At 43.3% G+C, this 23,822-nt stretch overlaps 1 protein-coding gene across 1 annotated transcript in view; it reads left to right on the top strand.

Annotated features, from left to right (window-relative positions):
* DOCK2 (dedicator of cytokinesis 2) overlaps positions 1–23,822 on the top strand; it is a 403,190-nt gene that overhangs the window by 306,781 nt on the left and 72,587 nt on the right. The window contains exons 28-30 of the mRNA XM_080804304.1: positions 3,701–3,799; positions 6,524–6,618; positions 17,252–17,330. Coding sequence (XP_080660430.1) covers positions 3,701–3,799; positions 6,524–6,618; positions 17,252–17,330 — 273 coding nt within the window. The remainder of the gene's footprint in view (positions 1–3,700; positions 3,800–6,523; positions 6,619–17,251; positions 17,331–23,822) is intronic.

Raw genomic sequence — 23,822 nt, 5'->3', positions numbered from 1 at the left:
ATGAGCCTCCCTCGGTATGAAAACTTTCCTTCATCTCCTCTCCTTGGCGCTTTCTATATTTTATTTTATTTTGGCCCTGCACATTATTTGAAGTTACTATAGCAACGTGTCACCAGCTGGTACCGCGTAGTAATGTTGGCATTTAGGTAGCAAGCTCCCAAAGTTAGCTGCTTCCCTCCTTCTGTGAGCTCATCCCTCCCACAATCTCAGGTGAGTGGGGGACGCATCTGCACCAGCCAGGCCCCTCTGCCCCTTGGTTGCTTGGTTTTCAAGGCAGGGCAAACCGATAGCCTCTTCCTGGTCCACTCAGCACTGCAGGGGGCTTGACTGTGTGTGTGTGTGTGTGTGTGTGTGTGTGTGTGTGTGTAGGTGTGTTTGCCTTAGGGATGGTTAAATAGATATGTTTAAGTTGAGTGACGTGCACCCAACTCTTGGCCTTATCAATATGAGAGTATGATGATGATGTTTTTTTTTTTTAACGCAAAGGAGCCAAATGATTTGGGGAGGGCTTCTCTTCTGATCCTAATCACCTAGTATCCCAGCTAATTAATATTAATCACATCACACTGGGTTTCTCTTTTCTTTCTTGCCATCACACAGTGAAGAGACCCTGGCTGTTTTCCTTTGGAGCTTCAGTGCTCTCCCAGGTGTGCGAGACCTCTCTCCATACTGATGGGCTGAATTAATTAAGAGGATTGATTGTCGCGGATCGCTGAAGAGTGTTCTATGTGGCAAATAAGCCCTGCCACTCAAGGCGTTAAGTAGCCCCTCATCAGCCAAGTGTCTGCGATGATTGCACTTATTTTTACACGTTTGACCTAGTTTCAAGCCGTGTCTCTTCATGCTGTGATTCATTAGCTACATTTTCAACCGCCCCAAACGGAGCCGAGGTGACTCTGCCTGGTTTGTAACCAGCGTCTCGGATACAATTTCTCTCTGGGATTTAAGATGCAGATCCCCCTGGTATTTATTCTGTTTTTAAGAAGCAATTTCCCATCTAGGCACCTGGTATGCTGCTTGGCTATGGATGAGTGGCTGCCTCCTGCTTTGGTAGTAAATATATGTCACCTACACGGTTTCTGCCGGGAATGGGAAGAGGGGGATTCTCACCAGCCCGGACTGCAGGGGATCCCTCCACCCTGCTGCCCCCATGCAGTACTCAGGCTTTTCCATGCTGCCGACAGGACTGGGAGATCTGGCTCCTACGCTATAAAGTTTGAGCAATGTCAGCGTGAGGAGTGTCTGAGTGGCTAGTGCATCCCACTCCCTCCCTCCTCTATCTCTTTCTAAACATTTAAAATATGGTGGATATAGAAGTAAGGTCTCAAACTCATAGAAAGGGAAGGGGGCAGGAAGCAAAGAGGTGGATTGCTATGTTGAGGATATTACTAAAAAAAGGATAAACGTCAGAAAGGCATAATGTTATTCCATCATTCTATCGTTATGTGACAAAGAGGTGTTTTTTTTTTTTTTTGCTTTGTTATTTAATATAAATGACAGAAAGGAGCTTTTTCTGAATACGAACCTGCGGCTGGCGTTTCATGCCATTTCACTAATCTATCGGTCACATCGGTGTGATTTCTGACCGATTGAGTGCTAAGGTGGGCTAGATACCAGGGCAGGAAAAAAGGGGTGCTTGCAGACAGATGTAAAACACTGTCTTTTTTCATTAACAGCCAAATGCAGGTAACTTGGCCAAACTTCAGTCACATTGCTCTACAAATCCTGCTGTAAGGTACTGAGCTGTATTTTTCTATGTGGTAGTTAGAAGGAAGAAATGAACAAGCTGGTAAAAGTAATTTTGATTGACTGGTGGACTCTGACACAGTGAGCACGTCCTTATAAAAAAATAGTGGTTTCTTTCATAAAATGGTCACTTTCTCTAGATGGGGACTAGGACCCTTTCCCCTTTTATTATTATTATTTTTTAAATGAAGCATGGAAGTTGCTCTAAACAAGGCTTAAGACAATGCAGTCTTTTCAAGGTAATTCCAAGCAACTTGAGCTCTGAGGTTTGTTTTTTTGCTTCCCCCCCACTTCAAATTCAAATCAAGCCGTTGGAAATAACAAGCACTCCGTATCTATGCATTTGGGGCAGCCTGCAGTTCTGACAACGGTAGATTTTCCAACACACACACACACACACACACACACACACACACACAATCCCAGGACTCATTTAAGCCAAAGCGTTAAAAGTAAACTATTGTCCAAGAAGCGATAGCATTTTCTCTTAGAGGATCACGGATCACAAAAAATAAAACCTACCCAAATCTCTTACCTTGAAACAGTAGAATTACCTGCAGAGATGTCCTCTCTTTCCTTGTAAAAAGAGCCAGGCTTTGGCCAGCAGCAGAATTACTCCAAAAGAAGGAATAATGGGTTCTTTATGTTGTAATTTTCACTGTTTATATGCAAGAAGTGTAGTGGGTCTGCTCACGTAGGAATAAATAAAAAGCCGAACAAACTGCTCAGCAGCTACCATGTGAAAAGAAAAGACCTCTAGTGGTCACAGGCTGAATTCTTTGAGGAAAGGAGAGAAGAGATGGAGGGAGTAGAGGAAACACACGTGTGTGTGCGTGTGTGCGCGCGCACACACACACATACATGCACACACCCCTCTCGAACTCCAAGATTTCTCTTTTCTGCCATCCAGCCTGGCCAGAGGGAAACACGATGAGAAAGCTTCTTTCTTGGTTTAAGTGGGACCTGGCTAACAGCGATGGTGGTGTTCTGTCTGTTTTGAAAAGAACTGATCGTTTCACAAACTCACCACCACCCCCTGGGGGTCTGAGCAAGAGAGGCTTTGCCTCCCTGGGTGACCATGACCGTTCACCCCAGTGGAAGCCTCCAGGTCCCCATCAACATAGCATCCTCACTGCTGCTCCCGGAAGTCCCAGCTTTGTGCTTTCTGCCAGCTTCGCATGTGCTTTCTCAACATTTATGGCGCATGAGCGTGCTGGTGGTCACAGGAAGGCAGGGCTGGCTTGGTGAGTGTATGACCTAACCTCATGCTCAGAATGGGACCTGGGGCTGTTTTGAAATTCTGAATAATTTTTAATAAGGACTCTTCATTTTCATTTTGTTCTGAGCCCCACAAATTTTATAGCTGGTCTTGCTGACTGGGGGAAGCATGTTATTCCTAACATCTTAATTGGGGAAAAAAAAAACAACAAAAAACAAAAAACAAAACCTTTAGAAGCAAAAGAGATTCCTGATCTCTGGGAGTTACTTTTGGGAATGTGAACTTGAGGGACGTTCAGTTATCCAAAAGACTTCCTGTGGAGGAACACAGAAGGAACTTCTTATTTATCAGAAAATCAAATATCTCCAGGATCTTGATACAGGCTAGATCTCCTGGCACCAGGGCCCTGGCCTTTTCCCAAAGTACAAGCAGCTGGAAAAGTGATCTGGCTCTATTTTCTATACCTGGAGCTCCCACTACAGTCCTAGTCACATAATAGGTGTTCAGGAAATGCTTTTTGAAGAATGAACCCATAAATGAGCCAAAGGTACCGTTTCCTCATAGGGAAGTTTCACTTGCTGATCCAGTAAGGGGAGATTCTCCATCCTTGGGAGGCTTTTGATACTTGCCTGAGATGGTTGGGGTATTTTCCAGTCTGAAGTCAAGGAAATGGGAAAGATCAATGTCATGGTGCTCTCTCCTCTATTTCATGGCAATTTTCTTTATTTCCTACAGAGTCACTTTGTGGCATGTATGACAGCAATCTTAAACCAGATGGGTGACCAGCATTATTCCTTCTATATTGAGACCTTCCAGACCAGCTCTGAACTTGTGGTGAGTCAGCATGATGTTGGGGTGGGGGGCAGTGTAGGGAAGGCATTACACTCTTGGCTCTTAAGACTGTACGAAAAGAAGGTGTCCCAGTGGACCTTATGTATGTGTGATTCTTAGTTTACAAACATGTTCATGTGATTCCCTAGTTCTATTTCCCAGTTAGGCTTGTATATACCACTTCTGAAACACGTCTTCAGTCCCTGTCAGAGATGAAACGTGAATGTCTAGTCTAAATGTGCTTCAACAAATGTTTGTTGATGAATCGTGGACATTTTGGGGCTAACGAGCGTGAGTGATAAAAATCACACAGTCTAGGATTTGCATCCAGGATTTGTCACTGGAAAGCTATGTGATCATGGGCAAGTTATCTCTCTTGAGCCTCAGTTGCCCCATCTGTAGAGTGGGGATAAATTATTTATGTCAGGGTGTGGGAAAGGGGTTAATGAGAGCACAGTAGCTCTCACATATTAAGTGGCCAGTATAAGGTAGCTATTTCTACATTATGATCACAAATACATGGAGGAAGTTGGCCTTGAGTCCCCTTGCTCTTCTAGCCTCTGAGGACTCATTTGTACAGAACAGTCCACACATGGACTGTGGCCTGTAGGTTCATAGCTCTGTAGCAGATCACTTATAATCATAAAGCCCAGCCCATGCTGTCTTGGGGGTATAGGAGTCCCTTTGCCCTCAACACAGTCACCTCTGTCATGTCTTCTTACTACTGCTAGATTCAGGAATTCTGCTGCTGGGGCTCACTTTCAACTCTCCATGGAGTGGTCCAGGGAACCAAAATTGGACCAATCTCAGAGAGTGGCCCATAAAAGGGAATTATTAGGAAGCCAACGTCCTTCTCTTTCAGCCATTCAGCAGAGAGATGGTCTCTTCAGTGGATCAACATTGGCAAGAAATGTAACCCTTTTCTGCATACACAAAAAATAAAACAAAAGGAAAGCCAAATAACCCAGGATTTTTCCCCAAGTTCTCTATGTCATGGAGCATGGAAATAGAAAAATCAGATTCCTAATTTTTGATCCTCAGTGGAAGGAAAGGTGAGAAGAAAGGTGGAAAAGGAAATTCTTACTTATTAAACATATATACTTTGTTTCATAATTGTCACAACAGTATGACCTAGGGATTAGTAGACACATTTTACAAGTCTACCATCTGCTTGCTCAAGGTCCCATAGCAAGTATGTGGCCGAGTAGGGTTTGAACTTCTCTCTTAACCCTTAGAGCATGTTATGCTTCTCATTCAGAAGCTAGGTGTTCCATCTATGAGCTGGAGGCCTTCTCTGTTACCACAGGAAGGGAAGCAGCCTGTGATGGTATCTGTATTACCCCATATCAAGGATGAATAATAATACTCACCATTGTCTGACCTGGGACTAAATGAGCACTTATAGTGGGCCAGGCTCTGTGCTGAGCACCTTTTAGCCAGTGTGCACGTAATCTTCATAGAAACTCTTTGAATTAGATGTTATCCCCATTCTGCTGATGTGGAAACTAGGACTTAAAGCATTGAGGTAATTTTCCCGAGAAGCCAAGACTGCTGAAAAGGAACCAGTCTCATTTCCAGAATTTTGTAATTTAGCTTAAAGTAGTGATTTTCCAATTATATTCCTCCCATCCTCATCCTCACTATGTTTTACCATAAACACACACACACACACACACACACACACCCAACCACAGCTATTCTACTTTTATCTACTTTATATATTTTGTTCTGGGTAGTATTTTCCTTGGTCAAAGAATTATACTGTTAAAATAATTTGAAAGCCACTAGCTTAAGGAAAGAGCTCTGAATGGGTTTCCTATGGATTTCAACATTTCCCAAGAGCAGATACAGCATGACTTGGCTTCTTCCAGCTCAGGAAGGTCCGCATGCCAGGTCTCCTAGTCTTGGCTGTCTGGATTTGTCTTGAATTCGTGTTCTCCAAAATGGAGCACAAGCTTGGCCTGCTGCAGTCTGGGGTGTGTTGAGGTCCACTCTCAACCTCTTGAATGAGAGGAAGAGAGTCCCTGTTGTGTTTCCTCTAATCGCCCATGGATGTGTCTGTTATATATGAACTAGCTGTGTTTACAGTCCTGCTAACTAGGTGGTCATGGTAATAACTGTTTGCTACATGACCTGAGATGCCTTCACAAAGTGTAGTGTGCTTCCTCCTTAAATACCTATGTGAGAAGATGATTATAAAATTATGACATCAGGGGCACCTGGGTGGCTCAGTGGGTTAAGCCTCTGCCTTTGGCTCGGGTCATGATCTCAGGGTCCTGGGATCGAGCCCCACATTGGGCTCTCTGCTCAGTGGGGAGCCTGCTTCTCCCTCTCTCTCTGCCTGCTGCTCTGCCTACTTGTGATTCTATCTCTCTCTCTGTCAAATAAATAAAATAAAATCTTTAAAAAAATTATGACATCAATAAATACATTTACTTCTTTCCTTTCAGAGACAGAATTACTAGTGCTTTGTTTTGAGAGTGCTTTCAGATCCCATAGTCACATTGCATTTGTATTTGTGAAACAATCTCCTGGCAACCAACGTAAAGCTTCCATTGAAAAATCCACGGCTATTGGTTCCGTTGGATTTACTTAACGAATGCCTTTTCCCCTTCTGCTCCTCTAAAAAATAATAAAGAAAAAATTTAAACAGCCAGCAAGATCTGGGTCCTTCCACTCAGGTTCTGTGAAATGAGATGATAGGTGTGTTTTGCTTTACAATTTCAGGACTTCTTGATGGAGACATTCATCATGTTCAAGGACCTCATTGGGAAAAATGTGTATCCTGGAGACTGGATGGCCATGAGTATGGTTCAGAACAGGTGAGCGGCCACTTGTTCCTAACAGCTGCGTCACCCCAGCAATCACTTTAAAGAGCACTCATGGCGACAAGGTGGGGTCTTTCTACTTTTAAACCCTAGGGAACTCCACACCAATCCTGAATCATCATCTTCTTCTTCTTCTCCTTCTCCTTCTCCTTCTCCTTCTCCTTCTCCTTCTCCTTCTTCTTCTCCTTCTTCTTCTTCTTCTTCTTCTTCTTCTTCTTCTTCTTCTTCTTCTTCTTCTTTTTCTGCTTCTTCTTCTTCTTTTAATATTTCAGTCCTCATGACTTTGTATATGCTGACCTGGCTACCTCCCACCTTTTCCATTCTTCAAATACCAGTTAGAATAACATACTTTGTGGGCTGCCTAGGTGGCTCAGTCGGTTGCTTCTGACTCTTGGTTTTGATGCAAATCATGATCTCAGGGTAGTAAGATTGAGCCCCACATCAGGCTCCCTGCTCAGTAGGGAGTCTCCTTGGGATTCTCTCTCTCCATTTGCCCCCTAAAATAAATAAATCAATCTTAAAAAAAAATACTTTGTGAAGTTTTCCCTAAACTCTTGAGATTGTAGGTCAGCCTTATTAAAATTACAGTATTTTAACATTTATTCAAAATGACAAAATATATTTTGTGGCATACAGTAAAATAGGTTTAGGAAGCATGGAATTAAGCAGGTTTGAATAGATTTCTGTTCTGCAGGACTTCTTAGAGCCTTTAACATGCTGGTGGGATTCTCTCAATGGAGGATGTGGGATATGGAATTTCACAAATGTATTTGCTAGTGGAACAATTTGGTGTGTACATATGTATGTTTCTGCGTGTATATATAATATATATTAATATCTCACAGGATACCAGTGTAACCCAAGTATAATTCAGATCCCACATAACCCAGCACAACATTAGATAAATGTAATTATAAGAAATTTCAGTCTTTAATGCTTTCTCTCAAATAGTATCATCCTATCAAAATGAAATTCAAAGTATAACACTCAGAAGTATTTTATGATATTCCCTTTCTTCATTTCTCTGGCTCTCAGTATTGCTCACTATCCCATGCTTTATCCACATTTCTCTTACAATCTTATTCTCAATTCCTATTGACAAACTCCTTTAAAACTGGGTCTTCTTAGCCCCTTCCCCTTTTTTTCTCTCTCTCACTTCCCTTTGGCTTCATATATTTTTAATCCTCCCCATGAAAGGCCCTTCACTTTACACTAGCAAGAAGTTTTGTTTCTCTTTACCTATTGCCCTTGTTCTATATCCCAAAAACCAAGAACTGGATGACAAATGTAAATATCCCTAGAGGTTGGAAGAAGAAGAGAAGTTGAAGAGGCAGAAGCAGAGGTCTCCTTAGTGGGAGGCAAAGAACAAAGACTATAAACATTTATGTATTAATAATTTTGTCATTGGATACAGTGTGAGAATTTCTGTCTCATCATGTATACCTATGAACTGACTCCAGTCCCAGGTGGCCTCCTTCCCTTACCCTTCTGTCCTCTGAAAAGCTGTTCTTCCACTAACTGGATGCCTAAGTGCCTAGCCATGTGATTCCATAGACTCACGTACCAGCAGTGCTCTTGGGTCCACCTTTAGGGGCTGGAGGAAGGGAGAAGGGGGTTTTGTCAAGGCAGAAGGAAATTTCTGGGTGTGCAACAGAACTTCTGATGAGAGGAGAACAATCAGCCCAGAAGCAAAGCGTCAGAATTCTCAATCTGGGCATCACACAGATCCCATCACATCACCCAGATGGGAGTCCAACTTTTGCAATGATTAAACGATTAAAGTGTTGGTGGGAATTAAGCCCAGGCCACATGACATATCAGAGGCAGGTCCCTTCCTATACCAATGTCAGGGCCAGTTTCCGGACCTGCACCCTGTACTAGGACCCTGCACTCTAAAGGGCTCCATGTTTGCTTTAACACCCTCTTTTTGCCATCTTGAAATACTTAATAATTTTTGAATGAGACATTCCTATTTTCATTGTGCACTGAGCTCAACAAATTATGTAGCTGATAATACCTTATATCAATGTTCAGTCATCTTGTGTTACAGTAGTAACCAGCTCCTGAACTGTATGTGAATCCTTCTACTGTTTGCCAGCTGGCCAGTAATGTCTTTGGGTTTTGCCAAAATACATGAAGCACCCATGTGAGTCATCTTCAACTCACCCTGTGCTTTAGATACATTCAACTGTTCACTGTTACCATTTCATTCTTCTATGACTTTGCATAAACTGTTGCTCTCCTCCCTTCTAGACCAAACTCAACATGAAAGCATCCTTCAAATTCTTCAGCCTGTGATCTCTACTTTGTCAATGCTTTTAGAACTCTCTTGTGGTAGGAGAATGTGCTTTCTTCTCTGTATTTCCATGCATGCCAATATTATAGCCCTTATTCCACTGCACTATACTTGTTTCTTCACAAGACTATTTCTGCCACTACAGAATGGGTTTCTTAAAGGCAAACACTATGTCCAATTTATCTCTGGGTCTCCAGTTCCTAACACAGAGCCTGACATTCATAAATACATATAATGAATTCTGTGTATCCAATAGCTACTTACTATTTCGAATTTTTAAAGAAATCTAGTTCAAATCTGCCCAAGGAAAAAGATAGTTTATTAGCTCAGATTTATGGCTTCAGGCATGGATGTATCTAGGTGTTCAAACAGTGTTGTAAGGAATCTGTATCTTTATCTTTACTCTTTTCTCTGCTGACTTCATTCCCAGGCAGCTGCTCTCTTTGTGGTAGGGAGAATGGGCTCTAGAAATTCCAGAGATATGTCTTAAATTAGTAAGCCCAAGAGAAAGAAAAAGGTAGAACAAGTGTCCCCAGGCTAATCTTCAAAGCTCTGGCTTAGGCTACATGCCCATTTATAAATTTCTGTGGCTAGGAAAGTGAAATTTGCTATTTCATCAGGCTTGGGTCACATGACTCACTTTGCAACTGAGAGGCAATAGTTCCTTCTATCCAAACCACAAAGCCTAGGAGCAAAGGGGGATGTAGGCGGAGTAGTTATCCAAAGAAAAAGTCTAGGAGTTACTACCAAAAGAAGAATTGGATAGGCAAATAAATGCACAGACATCTACCACTTATACAAGGTCAGGAGGTTGGGAGCCCTGACCAGGCCAGCAATTTTTTCTGAGCTGCCTACAGTAATCTTGGAGGAAGCATGTAGAAGAGTTTGGAGGAATGTCTCGTCCTGAAATCCAAGCTAGCTATGGACTTTGGTCTTTTTTGGAAGGATAGGCCCCCAGAGATGATATAATAATCCTTGGTTTGTTTATACTTAGAAAATTACAACATAATTTTCTAAAGGCTCTATGAAAGTGGAATTGTCTCCTCAATAGAAATATTTGCATCCCCTAAAGGCTCAGCTAAGTACTTAAGTCTCTACATTAAAAAAAAAAAAAAAAAGTTAGATTCAGAAATACAGCTGGGTTTCAGACTTCTTCAGCCATTTCTCTTTCTTGGGAAGTCATTTAATCTCCTGGACTCTCAATTTCCTGATCTGTAAAATGGGGATTAATTATAATGTCCATTTCATGGTATTTGGGGGGAGGATAAAATGAGTTACTCCTTAGCACAGTGTTGATACCTCAGAAAACTCACTGAATAGATGCATTGCCATCTCTGGGTGTAGACAACAAACTTAGCCTTGGACTAGAGAAGGATGTACCTAATGTCAAGCAGAAAAATTATTGTTGTTCTCCTTTAAGGGCATATAGATTAGTTAGTAGACGTCCTTCATCTTTAGTCCACAGTGGATTGCTTGAAATTTTCTCACCTTTTTTACATTTGCTGTGATGTTGTGATAGCTAACACGTATTAGGCACCTAGATCTACTGTTGTGAATACCTTACATGGGTTAGTTTATTTAATCTTTACAACGCTATGATGTAAACTATTACAATCCACATTTTACATATGAGGGAACTGAGGCACAGGATAGATGAGTAGCTCCCACAATGTTGCTTTGCTAGTAAGAAGCTGTGCAATCAGAGTCCAGGTTCTTGAGCTCTGCTGCTTCATCCTAGAAAAGAGTGAGGCTCATATTATGAAATGCATTGTACTGATGTGCCCACTGCATATTTAGTGGCTCAGAAAACTGAAAGAGGCCCAAAGAGTTAACTTACCAAGATGACAAGGCTAGTCAGTGAAAGATTTCAGTGTAAGTTGGACAAGCAGAATATGCAGCATGGCTTAGCCTATGCCAGTATTCTCCAGAACATTTCTACTTCTTACGCTCGTTAGCATGTTCTTTATAATTTCCTTCCTTCCTTATTATTTCCATACTACTATAACTTACCCGTTTTTATAAGTTTCCTATTATCACTTATGATTTATGTGTGTGTGTGTGTATTAGTCATACATAATTTATTTTTCTGCTTGTTGGAGGGAATGGAGTTTTCTAGAGTAGAATGTCTTCTTAACTTCTTAACTTCTAACTCCTTAACTATGTACTGTTTATGTACACAGACATAGTGACATGTCTACTGCAAGAAATGCCTTCTGTTAGAAAAATTTTTTTTCCATTTTGGTAAGACACAGCTTTCAGTAAGATCTGATTTACAGGATATGATAAATTTTTAAATGATGAAGTTCTTTATAAAGTAGTAAACTAACAAAGTTATATCTAGGAACCTCTTTTCTCCCCTTCCCTCTGCACCTTGATCTGGAAATCCAACATTTTGAGGGGGCTTGCGGATTTGTACACATCCCTAAAGCATCTCAGAAAGGAATCAACCCACACATATTTATTGAGTGTCCTGGTTAGGCAGTGCTCTAGGGAGTGGGCCTTTCGCTTGGTCTCAGAGAGCAGCGGGCTTATGGTCTAGTTGGTGAGATAGTAACTATGCCATGGAAATGTGGCCAATTGCTACAGTCATTGCAGTGAGTTCACAGCACAAAAAATACCCAGAAGAGGTAGGATTTATGACTGCCAGGTCCATATCCTGCTTCCACCATTTAACAGCTGACCTTGGGTAAAGTTCTGTGATTATTATGACTTAATTTTTCTTCCTATAAAATGGGCCTAATAATAGTACCTATCACAACTATGAGGACCTAAATGAAATGAAATAATACATACAAAGTAGTTGGAACAATGCTTAGCACAGAACGAGCATTTTATAAATGTTAGCTCTCGTCCTTGTCATATTCCTGTGGCTTGGGAATACCCAATATATTTCACAGAACAGGCAAATCTGGGCTGGATCTTATCTACCTTTATCAGTGTCCTATTTCGAGATCTAACATCGTCTCAAGCACATGCCAGGCGCACAGTAGGGTCACAGAAGTCAATGGTCAGAGCTGGGTAGGGCAGCACCCAGCCGTGGTATGGTGGCTCCATCAGGAGGCTGACAAAGCACTGACACCCGCTTGCCCTTCCCCCTACCTGCATTAATTTGTAGGGCCTACTCCTTTCCGTGGGCCTCCCCCAGAAGGAGGCCCCTCCGTGGGTTTTTTAGCCCGCCCAGCACAACTAATCCTGATGTTCAGCAGGATTCCAGATTCCAGGAGCCTACTGCATCCCTTTCCAGAATCCCAGATTCCATGCAAGGCATCGGGGATGCTGGGAGCAAGCCGTTCCTTGACGCTGAGCCGGAAGTTGTTTCTTCCCTCTGACCTCTTGGTGCACGGAGCTTTTGTGTGTTGTGGGGAACGCAGCTTAAAAGGCTCTGGGAGGATGGATTTCTCACTGCCTCTGGGGATCAGAACTCTCTTCTCCAGCTCTTTTACTTCCATCGTCAAATTTGGACCAGTAGAATCAACAACATCCTATGAACCACAGGGAGAAGGGGAATGGGGTTCAAAGAGGCCCTCTCCCTCCCTTGGGCATTCTCACCAGAAAGGGCATGTCCTTTTATTCCCGTCCTACAACATATGGGGGTGAGGTTGGTTGTCACATTGGAATGGTTTCAGCCTGGAATCCTGCCGCCTTGGAGCTTACCAGGTGGCCAGGCTATTAACAACAACCACAACAACAAGAACAACAGACATTTATCGAGGACTTCTATGTGCTGAAGCACTGGGCCACCAGCTTTGTACACTACATCTTATTTAATCTTCACATGGCTCATTTCCCAGAAGAGGCCATCATCGAGATTCCCCGAGGTCAAGCAGCCAGCTCCAGACCACAGCATGGAAGAGGGCCAGAGTGGGGGTCTGACCTGGGGCAGGCCTGCTTAAGCACCAGCAGGAGTCTGCGTAATAGCGGCAAAACCAATAGGACCTACTTCCTAGCAGTTTTGTGAAAGTTGGTTGAGGAAAGGTGTGTAGAACACGTAGCGTATGACCTGGTACATAGTCCTATCTTCTTAAATTGTAGCTATCATCGTTACTCCCCTACTCCACCTTCAAGGATCCTTCTGCCAGTTTTTTCCTACTCAACAGCAGCTGACTTCTCTCACATGTGGCTTCTGCTTCCTCTCAGGGTCATCTGTTCATGGCTTCTCCTCAGGCTGTGGGTCCCTGCCTTCTCCCTAGTTGTCCTGCTTTAGGAATGATACAGAGGATTTGATTTAACTGCTCTCCAGACCTGGGCACCCCCACTGGGTACCCGTAAGTTCACCCATGGGTCACTGGCCACCCAGGGAATACTGCCCAAGTCGAGCATTGGCTCTGTGCTTAGGTGACTGTGAACAGAGCAACAAGATGATGGGATGAAGTGTGAAGGGACTGTGGGCACGAGTAGATGCATGCCCAGCACCAAAAGACTGCAGGTGGCTGTCATGGGAGCCAGTATGTCCTTCTGGTTAATTGCAAAGGCTTTAGAGAAAGACAGCTCTGACATTGGGTCTAGACTGTGCTGTTTATTAGCTATGTGAATGTGGGGCATCATTTTGTTTTCCCAATATTCAGTTTCTTCTTCTGTTAAATGGGTATAACAATAGCACCTAATTTGGTTTGTAGAATTACGTGAAAGAATGTCTGTGGAGTCCTTAGCACAGGGTACACAAATAGCTCTATCTCTGTCATTGCATTTATTAATAAGGTGAGCTCAGAGCTCAATTACAGAGGTCTTCTTATGGACAGAATAGCAGAATGGTTAAACACACTGTGAAGGCAGCATACTTTTGTTTAAATCCTGATTTCATTTATTCTGGCTGGGTTATTGGGAAAGTTATCTAAACTCATATCTCTAAAATGGAAACAATATTCAATTCAGAGAGTTAATGTGAGAACTAAAAAAGAAAAAACAGAACGGAAAGAATCTATGCAAAGTACTTAGCAGAGAGCCCATCACTGGTTAACTGTGGCTCTGATTATTATTGATTTTACAGATCCTACTAAGCATCACAAATGAGATGCAGGAAGTATCAGGTTGAGATTTGGTCCTGAGCTTTGTCTTCAACGATTCAAGTTCATTGTTGAGAGTAACAGAGAGTTGAGTATGTTTTCATTCCAATTCACGTCACCATATTAGTGCTTAGGCTTTAAGTACAGCTATTTTTTTAAAAAAAGAAGACAAAAGACATATTTTTCCAAATCCACACATGAGAAACCAAAGTTAAGTAATATTATGATTCATGATTCCCAGTGAGTGGCTATGGAAGAATCCAGAGAGAGGGGAGAACCTTGACTCACTCTCCCTGGTGCCTGTCTGCCATCAGTACCTGGCATTAGCACAAAGGGTTGATCAATTCCTGGTTACTCAACTGGCCTTTGAGAACCGGAGACAGGTTTAGGCTCACAATCAAAATAATGACTATTACTGAAACTACCGATAACTTTGTTGCTTCTGGGAATTTGTAAAACCCCTCATTTGGGGATCACATTAGAGATTCCAGGATGCTTATAACATAAAATGACAGCCACTCAGTGCATTTCTATCTGGGGAATGATACTAATCTTTAAGGGGGAAATACAGATATTTTTCAAAGGCATATTAGCAAATGCCAGAAGAGCAAAGCCAAAGAAATCTCACTTTTTGACATCCTGATAGGGGGAGGAGTCTGTGCAACTTTCATTTTTTTTTGCCTTTATGTGGCCCTGCCTACCTCAGAACCAGTTGCTGCTGCAACTGCCCATTTCATTGTTTGTCCCCGACTTTGGAAGAAGGATGAAGTAACCCAAAGGCCTGGAGCAGCCACAGCGGCTGTGTTCCTGTTGTTACGGTTGTGTCAGGCTGCCCTGTGCTCCACACCTAACCACGTCCTTGCCACTAAAGTCTGCAGCGTCCCTGGAATAGGGGCTACTCTGCTGGTATTTCACAGGCAAGAAAACAGAGATGTCAAAGTGACATGAGCATGTCCCAGATCCACACAGCTTGGAAGTGGCAAAGGCAGAGTCCCCATCTAACTGTGTGTGTATGTGTGTGTGCATATGTGTGTGCCTGTGTGGGTGTATAAATCTTGTGATCCTGATACCAGGATGCGCTGTCTTCTTTGGTCAACAAACATTCAAGTGCCTAGTGAATACCTAACCCACGCTCTTCACAAGTAACGCCCAACGTAGCACATGTTCGAGGTGCCCTGCCCATGCTCTTGGCCCACCCAGAATATACCTGCAGCTTTGGTGGACATTTACCACATATCCTGAGCTTCCTACTTCTTTCACTCCCTGGACTTTCTCTGGCTGCAAGAGAGAGCTCAGTCCACCTACAGGGCACAGTAGAGGACCTCCACAGGAGCAACTTTCAACTAGTGAGAAGCTGACATTAGTAAAGAAATAGCCACATTCTGCATCCCTGGGAGGGGATAGACAGTCTCTCAGCCGTTCCCAAGCAGAACTGAGCTCCAGTCATTACTTGAAGCAATAACCTGCTAATCAACACTTCCTCGGCTGGCTACCTATTGCATCTCAGGTAGGCCAAATGGGCATTTTCCCTGGATCAGCTGCTCAATGGATAAGGAGTTATGAATTATTCACTGTTCATCAAAAATATAGATAGCAGTACAGGTAAGATCTGGACACTGTCCTCGAAGATTTTACAAACATACCCACACCCTGGAGATGAGGTCACAGGTAGACACATGGCAGTTTGGAGGCGACTGCAGAAATCCAGGGGAGAAATGATGGTGGCTTGGTTGAGGTCAATGACAATGGGGTGTTGAGAAGTAGTCAAATTCTGGGTGTATTTTGAAAGTAATGCTAAGAGGTTTTGCTGACAGGCCAGGTGTAGGATATGAGAGAAAGAGAAAAATCAAGGATGCTACCACCAATTCTCTCTCCCTGAGGAACTGGAAGAACAAATTTATTGTTAACACAGATGGAAAGACTACAGAAAAATGGATGATGAAAGGTAATAGGAGTTAAGATTTTGACCTTACGTTTGAGATGCCTATTTGTCATCCACATGAAGGTATGGAGTAGAGAGCTGGAATGGGAGCTGGAAGTTCGGGGGAGAGGCCAGGGAGGAAGACATAAAATTGGGAGCCAAAGGCATGTAAGTTAGGGAGTAGATGAGATCATGGAGGAAAGCACAGTCTAGTGGAGGAGACAGGAATTATTGAGTCACCAAATAAGTCTTCCCAGACCGTGATGCATTCTGGGGAAAGAAATTGTAATGACTGTCCTTTGGGGGACACAAGGAGGCAGTAGACCCTATCCTAAAGAGATTAAAAGGAGAGAAGCATTTTATACATTATATAGGAGGAACACAGCTATGTACTAGACAATAAGAAAAAGCACTGGATAACAGTGAGCAATGAGTCTAGAAAGAGCAGGGTCTAATCGTGAAGGGCATTGACTGTCGAGAGGAAGAGTTTGGATTTATCCTGTGGGCAGTGGGTGTCACCAAAATGGGTGATTGACATGACCGGAGCTGTCCATTGGTCAAGGTATTCTTGACATTGAAGAGGCAGGAGATGGGAGGCTGAAAGACCAGTCCGTAGGGTTTGGTAGGAGGAAGGGGAGGAAGGGATGGATGGGAAGACATTTAAGGAGAAACACGATTTGACAACAGGTACCAAGATGTTAAATGGGTATCTGATGAGTACTATCACTTCAAGAAGGAGACGGGAAAAGAGGTGTCTATCAGAGGGGCAAGGTGTACAGGAGAGAGTGATTACTGTAACACTGTCTATAAAAGCTGAGCATAAAGGATCATCACTGAAAGACTGGTGAAATAAACTGTGATCCACCCATAGAATGGTACACTCTTCGGTGATTAAAAGGCATGATGTATATCTGCATTCGTTGGCATGAAAGGAGCACACAATTTATTGCCAAGTAAAAAAGACAGGCTGTGAAACAGCATTTGCCGTTTAGCCCTATTTATCAAGATGATATATTTCAAATACCATTCATGCACATACATCTAGAGAGACCTTTGAACATAATGTGCATCAGAATCTCGGTGATGGTTTTCTGTAGATGATAAGGTTCGACGATGTGTTGTTTGTTTGCTTGTTTGTGCAGGAAGCAATTCCTGTCTTTCTGGATAGCATAAATTTTCTGCCATAAGCTTGTAATAGTTTAAACAGAGGATGTTTTCTAAGGACAGACAGTTCTCAATTTCTTGCAGGGCAAACATAGCCCCAGGTCCACAGTGTGAGCCAGTGGGTCCGCTGACCTCTTCTTTGGGTCTTTGAGCCCTCTATGAGGGAACTTCGTTCTGGAGGATGGGGAGGGATGCCTGGGATAGCATACTCAGATGGCCTGGTGACCTGCTCCTCTCTTCCAGGGTTTTCCTGAGAGCTATCAACAAGTTCGCAGAAACCATGAACCAGAAGTTCCTGGAACACACGAACTTCGAGTTCCAGGTGAGTGTGACGCCCCCAGGGTGTGCTTGGGGTGCCCTGGCAAGGGGCTCTAGCATCTTGGGCTGATTGCTCCATCAGATGCATCTCAAAGCACATGTAAGGTATGCCAGTGTCTCTGGGGGCGTCCACAGAGGTGCGGTGTGGGCGAGGAGGGAACCAGGCCCTTGATTGAAACTCAGGGTTTAGAACCAGGCCCTTGATTAAACAAATAGTCATTAACTGTGCAGCTTATGCAAATGTGACTGTATAATGTATCTTGTACTAAAGAGGAGATTTGCATTCATCCATTGTCGGCGTGGGTACCACCTTTCAGAATTGTATCATGTTCTTTTACTTTACTGTTCACTGGAGCCCAGCAAAATAGGCACTCACAGACACTGAAAAATAAAGCTCACTAATACATTTCTGGGATTTTGTGATTCCTCCAGAAATCACTTTTAGGACTCAGACAAGAGCTGGGGCCTCCGAGATTCGGGGCCTCAAAGCACGTCGCTGGGGCAGAGTGACACACCTGTTCAAGGCCCAGGCAAGAAGAACCAATTCCTCAAAGCCTTGTGGAAAAGTCCATATTGCCACCTCTGGCTGCTGATATGACAGAGAAGGCTCCTAAGAGGGGATCCCTCCTCTGGGGAAGACCCTGACCCCCAGGATCTCTTTGCAGTGCCAGCTTAGGAAGTTGACAGTGAACGGGGGCAAAGGTATTTTCTGCCTGCTCATCTAAGGTGTTCGATTCCAAGCTGGGCTTTGGCCTGTGACTAGCTGAGCAACCTCGGACAGGGCCTAGACTGTGTCCAAGCCTCAGCTGACTCATCTGTAAAATGCTCACAATACCTACTCTTTCTATTTCAAGATTTTATTTAATTATTTACTTGACAGACAGAGATCACAAGTAGGCAGAGAGGCAGGTAGGCAGAGAGGGAGGGAAGCAGGCTCCCTGCTGAGCAGAGAGCCTGATGTGGGGCTCGATCCCAGGACCCTGGGATCATGACCTGAGCCGAAGACAGAGGCTTAACCCACTGAGCCACCCAGGCGCCCCTACTCTTTCTATTTCGTAGGGGTTTTACAGAACTGGCGTGTGTCAAGGGGCTTGCTGGGAGAATTCTCTGTGAGGTCCCACCAGTTTTCATTCTCACACTTCCTCCTGAAAGAGACTCTGTGTTCTGTGCCTGACACATAGTAGGTCTCCCTGGAAGATGATCCCTGGGCTGAGGCCTATGAGACCCACTGTGCTGGAGAGCACCAGCCTAGAAGTATTTAATAAACATTATCTTTGAATGGGATTCTCTCCTACTATCTTGCATTCAAATCAGGCAACTGCACAGTCATGATGACAGTGATACTAAGAGTAGCTGCCATTTTCTGACGACTTATATGTGCAGATCTCATGAGAAGCATCCCCAGGCATTTTCTTTCCCAGCCCTGACAGCCACACTGCAAGTTAGGTGCTACTACTAGCACTATTTCCTGCTGGAAGCATGCGGGGACAGAGACTCCAAGGTGACGAGCAGATAGCCTGACAGTGCAGAAAGTGACACAGCATGTCAGTGTGGAGTTGCGACCAGAGCGCAGCGGTGGCTGACATCACAGCCGTGGATCACCACCGCCACGTGCTTGGTAGGGGGTCACCCCCGCACCGGGTTCACAGAGAGGTTCTGGCTGAGAGTTATAAATCTCTGACATGGAAACAAAACATCCCACTTCAGTTGTTTGAAACCGAAGTGTTTGATCCCCTTCCAAATGTGGACCAGATGCCTGCAGGCTTCAGGTACGAGTGTGTTCTGGGAAGCTAATAAGGTCGTTGCTTTTTCAAGGGGCCGCTTGGAATACCACGCCTAGGGGGCAGCAGTGAGGCAGTGTTCAGGCCATAAAACTGACGGCTGGTTTGCCCATCTCTTTCTAAGGTTGATGGCGATTACAGCCTCAGGCCTGTTTTCCCGACTCTGGCTGTCCTCCCGTGTCTTAGAGGGTACTTTCTAAGAGAAGTACAGCTTCCGTCCTTCATGCCATTCTTTTAGGTTTTATCCTGTTTTCCTGAAAGAAAATCTGCCTCTGAGCGATGCCCAGAGAAGTGGGGGTTTCGTACATAGAAGGTTTGAGCTTAGAGCTGTGTGACTTCAGGCAAATTACTTTACTTCTCTGTGCCTCAGTCTCTTCAACATCAAATTAAAATACTAATTGCAACAACCTCGTTGGGTTTTTGAGAGGATTAAGTGAGCTAATTCATGTCAAGCAGTTAGAACAGTGCCAGGAACATGGTAGCAATTTAATAAAATGTTAGCTCATTATAATAATTGCTATCATCTTGATGAAAATGATGATGATGGTCCTAAAATATGTCAGGTCTAGAAACTCATATGTCAGTCCTTGGTAAACAGGACAGTAGGAAGGCATCTTTCTAGTCATCACACATTGCCTAGGGTTGTCATACCCACGGGATTTTATAAAACAGGAAAATGGCCAATATTACAAAATGAAATAAGTCTCTTTTGCTAATGAGACCTCCATAGATATTTCCTTAAAGTACTCAAGAACAGGATCATTTTTCAGCCTTATCTCTGTTCCTCTACCTTCTCCTCACCCCGTGTGAGAATGGATTTGTTCTCTGTACCCTGCCTGGAACATGCCTTGTTTCCTTCTTATGGTTTCATTAATTATGCATTTAATATCAGCAGGAAGAGCATCCATCACTAAGCTGCTGGCCTTGGCAGCCACTGTCCAGAGGAGGGGCAGGTGCAATGAGATTATCCCTAATATCTTTTCTGGAACTGTGGTTTTATGATACAAAGGACAAGAAGCAAGAAGCTCTGTGGATGCCACTCTGCAGGTGACAAGACCTGGGAATTACGGAAATGATGTTTTCTGCCCAGAGCTAAAATAATTTGCATTCCCAACCCCTATTCAGGATGCTGGGCCTTGGAATTCACATCCCTTTGCTGGACGGGGAAGACCAAGAGAGGATTTCAAAGGCAACTCAGCAAGGATTTCTGTTTGAGAGCAATTCTTATAGGTGCAGACTATTGGAACACACTATGAGGAACTCAGAAGCAAAGCAGAACACTGCCCTGCCCTCAAGGATCTTAGAGTTGTGAGAGTAGGCTATGAATCCATCTTCTAGCATCCAAGCTTTCCAAGGTGACTAACCTTGATTAGACATCTACTTAGGGCATAACCTGGTTGGGTTGGGATACACCCATTTTACCAGTGAATAAACAGAGCTTCAAAGAAGTGGTCGATTCTCCTGTTAAAGGTCATCTAGCCAAAAGCAGGAGTTGCAGAAATTCAGTTCCCGTCCTGTCTGCAAAGCCCAGGCCCTTTCCACTCTTCTGCCCTGTCTTTTAAAAACAGAGTGCCTTTCAAATCTAGGAGACAGCTCTATTTAGCTCCAGAAACGCTGTCTGCCCTAGTTAGCTCTTGCTGGCCCTGGGATGGAGAGCTCTGCAATGATTGGCTGTGGGATTAGACTCTCCATACTGGGTACTCTGATTGGCCAGGAATCCATGGTTACACTTCAGATGTGCTCTTTGGCTCCAGGAAGATTGCTTCTGTCTTAAGCAGCTGTCTGATTACTACTAAGAACATTCTCTCGACTTGGGAAGCTATAATTCTCTCTGCAGTTGGTAATTCCAGCCTTGGCCTTGAGGCATTTCTGGATCAGCTTCTGGGCATTGGGCTACCTTGGGATAATTTTTGAACCTGTACTGGAGATCCTGTGAAATGAGAAGGATATTCCAGATATCCCTGGCTATCAAGAGAGTATTGAAGGCAGACTTGGTCTCTATAGTAGGAAACATAACTTGTAATGGCAATAAAAGGTGGGAGAGGGAGCATGTACCACGGAGGCCACCCATCAAAGAGGCCCACAGCACCCCCCAGGGAGGATTAAGGTGGGACCACTTCACCACACAGAAAGATGGTCACATGCTTGGGGACAGCTTCTTTGGCCATAGCTCAAGGGCTCCAGACAACCGCTGACCTGATGTTCCTAACCCAACTCCATGATTGGAAACTTTCACTCCCAAAATCAGTCATCTCCTTAGAATGCCATGGCAGCCGTGGCTTTACTGCTCAGAGGGAGTACTGGTGCATTTCAGCAATACTGTGCTTCATATATATATTTATTTTATTTTATTTTATTTTATTTTATTTTATTTTATTTATTTGACAGAGAGAGATCACAAGTAGGCAGAGAGGCAGGCGGAGAGAGAGGGGGAAACAGGTTCCCTGCTGAGCAGAGAGCCCGATGTGGGTCTCAATCCCAGGACCCTGGGATCATGACCTGAGCCGAAGGCAGAGGCTTTAACCCACTGAGCCACCCAGGCGCCCCTATATATATATATATTTAATGGAATTATGGTATATAATAATTTGCAGCCATTGTGAAAGAATCTCATAGGATCAAAAATCCTTGAGTGTCTGTTATAAGGACTATGAAACATCAGACGACCTAGCGGAAACCTTGACCAACAACCAAGGCTAAAAAGGAAACTGAGAAAGGAAAGAAAAGCAATTTTTTCAGAAAAGCAGAATGGTTAAGAATACAAGTTCTAGAGAGAGATACACTTAGATTCAAATGCCAACCTCGCCATTTTGTAGCTGTGTCACCTTGGGCAAGTTATTTAACTTCTCTGGCCACAGTGTCCTGATCTCTAAAATGGGAGAATAATACTATAAACATCATAGTGTCTGGGGAGAAGTTAACAAGAATACAGAGGGAGTGCTGGGCTCCTTAATGAATTCATTCAGCATTCATGTGAGCACATGCTGGGTTAGGCGCAACACTAAATACCAGATATACAGCAGTGAATAAAAAGAAGGGATTCTTGTCTGCAAGTTGCTTATGTCCATTAGCAGAGACATTAGTTCAGCTTAAAACATGCTGTAAATCCTGCAAACAGGGTGTAATGAAGGTGAATGGGTAGATCTGCTTTTATCAGGGCAGAAGCTGGAGAGGCTTCCCTGCCTTTTTTGGAAGGCAGCTAGGCTTACCACTAGACCACCAATGCCCATTTAGGAAGTGAGTGTTTACCTGGGATCGCAAGATGAAGTAGGAGTTTTCTCAGCAGTGATTTCCTCATTTGGTCCCTCTAACTACCTCCTTTTACGTACTATTAGCCTCATTTTTCCAGCTGAGGAAACAGAGACTCAGAGAGGTAAGGCAACTTGCCCGTAATCATGGAGCTGATAATTGGAGTGGAATCCTGGAAGGCAACCTTACAGTGTCTGTTCAACAACAAAGACAACAAAGAACAACAAAATCTGCATAGGGCACATATCTAAACCTTTCCAGCTCTAGGAATGTATACTATTTTATAGTCTCTCATGCATAAAGATGTATAAACAAACATGTTGAATTCAGCCCTGATGCTAAAGGAAAAAGAGTTGGAGTCAATCTAAATGCCTATAAACAGGGAATTGGTTAAAATTAATATATATCCTTATAGCAGAATACCATGCAGCAATAAAAGGCAGTGAAGTAGATATCTAGAAGCTAATACGGACACATCTGCAAGATGTATTTGTGAGAGAAAAAAGCAAACTACAGCAGACTATTGAGCTGTCTATACATGTTTGTTTATATATAAAAAATTTCTGGAAATAATATCCAAAAAAATTTTTTTTTCTTCTAAGGAATTAGACTAGGGTCCAAGGTAGGATGGAAAATAAGTTTTTTAATCATTTAATCTTTTCTACCATTTACTTTTTTTGACCATATGTGTATTGAATTTTTAATTTTTTGAGAATTAATTGCAAGTAACTAAATTCTAGTTACACCCACTAGCAGTATGACTTTGGGTGGTCATTTATCTGGATCTCACTGTTTAACATCTATGAAATGAGGGAGCTGGACCAGATGACCCTTAAATTTATTCTAGTTCCAACTTTCTGTTGTCTTATTAGTTCAAAATACTAAATTCCCAAGCAGAAGTCACCTCACCTCTTCCCCCAGGGAAAAAGGACCTTATGTGTTTGGCTCAAGCTCCCATGGCTTCCCCGAGCCAGCTGAACTGGGCACTTAGTAGAAATGCCACCAGGCAGCCTAGGGCAGGGAGGAAAGAAAAATCTGGACTTTTTGTAACAACTGGAGAATTTCTCTAACAATAGGGTGATCAATAAATAAATTTTTTTCTAGAGCCTACCTACAGTCAAGCCATTTAAGCCATTGTGCTGAATGTGGCATTAGGGGTACAGGTAAGTGGAAGAAAAGACCCTTGCTTGTGGAGCTTAAAGTCGGAAACACAGGGCATTCAAATAATCTACAATCAGCACTATAGACAATGCCACCGTTATACTTACTGGGCACTTGGCATGTGCCACACCTGTGATGAACCACTTCATGCTTATATTATTTTTCCCAGACCCTACAACAATCCATGATGGTAGTTGCCATTATTTTCTCCATCTTACAGGTAAGGAAAATGGGGCTTAGAAAAGTCAAATAAGTCACCAATTCTCTTACTAGCAAGAGAGACCTGGTATCACATCCTGGTCTGT

This window comes from Martes martes (genome assembly GCF_963455335.1).
Source record: "Martes martes genome assembly, chromosome: 5".
NCBI classification, from domain to species: Eukaryota; Metazoa; Chordata; class Mammalia; order Carnivora; family Mustelidae; genus Martes; species Martes martes.
The sequence above is the reverse complement of the archived record's forward strand: the minus strand, read 5'-3'. Positions and strand labels throughout refer to the sequence as shown.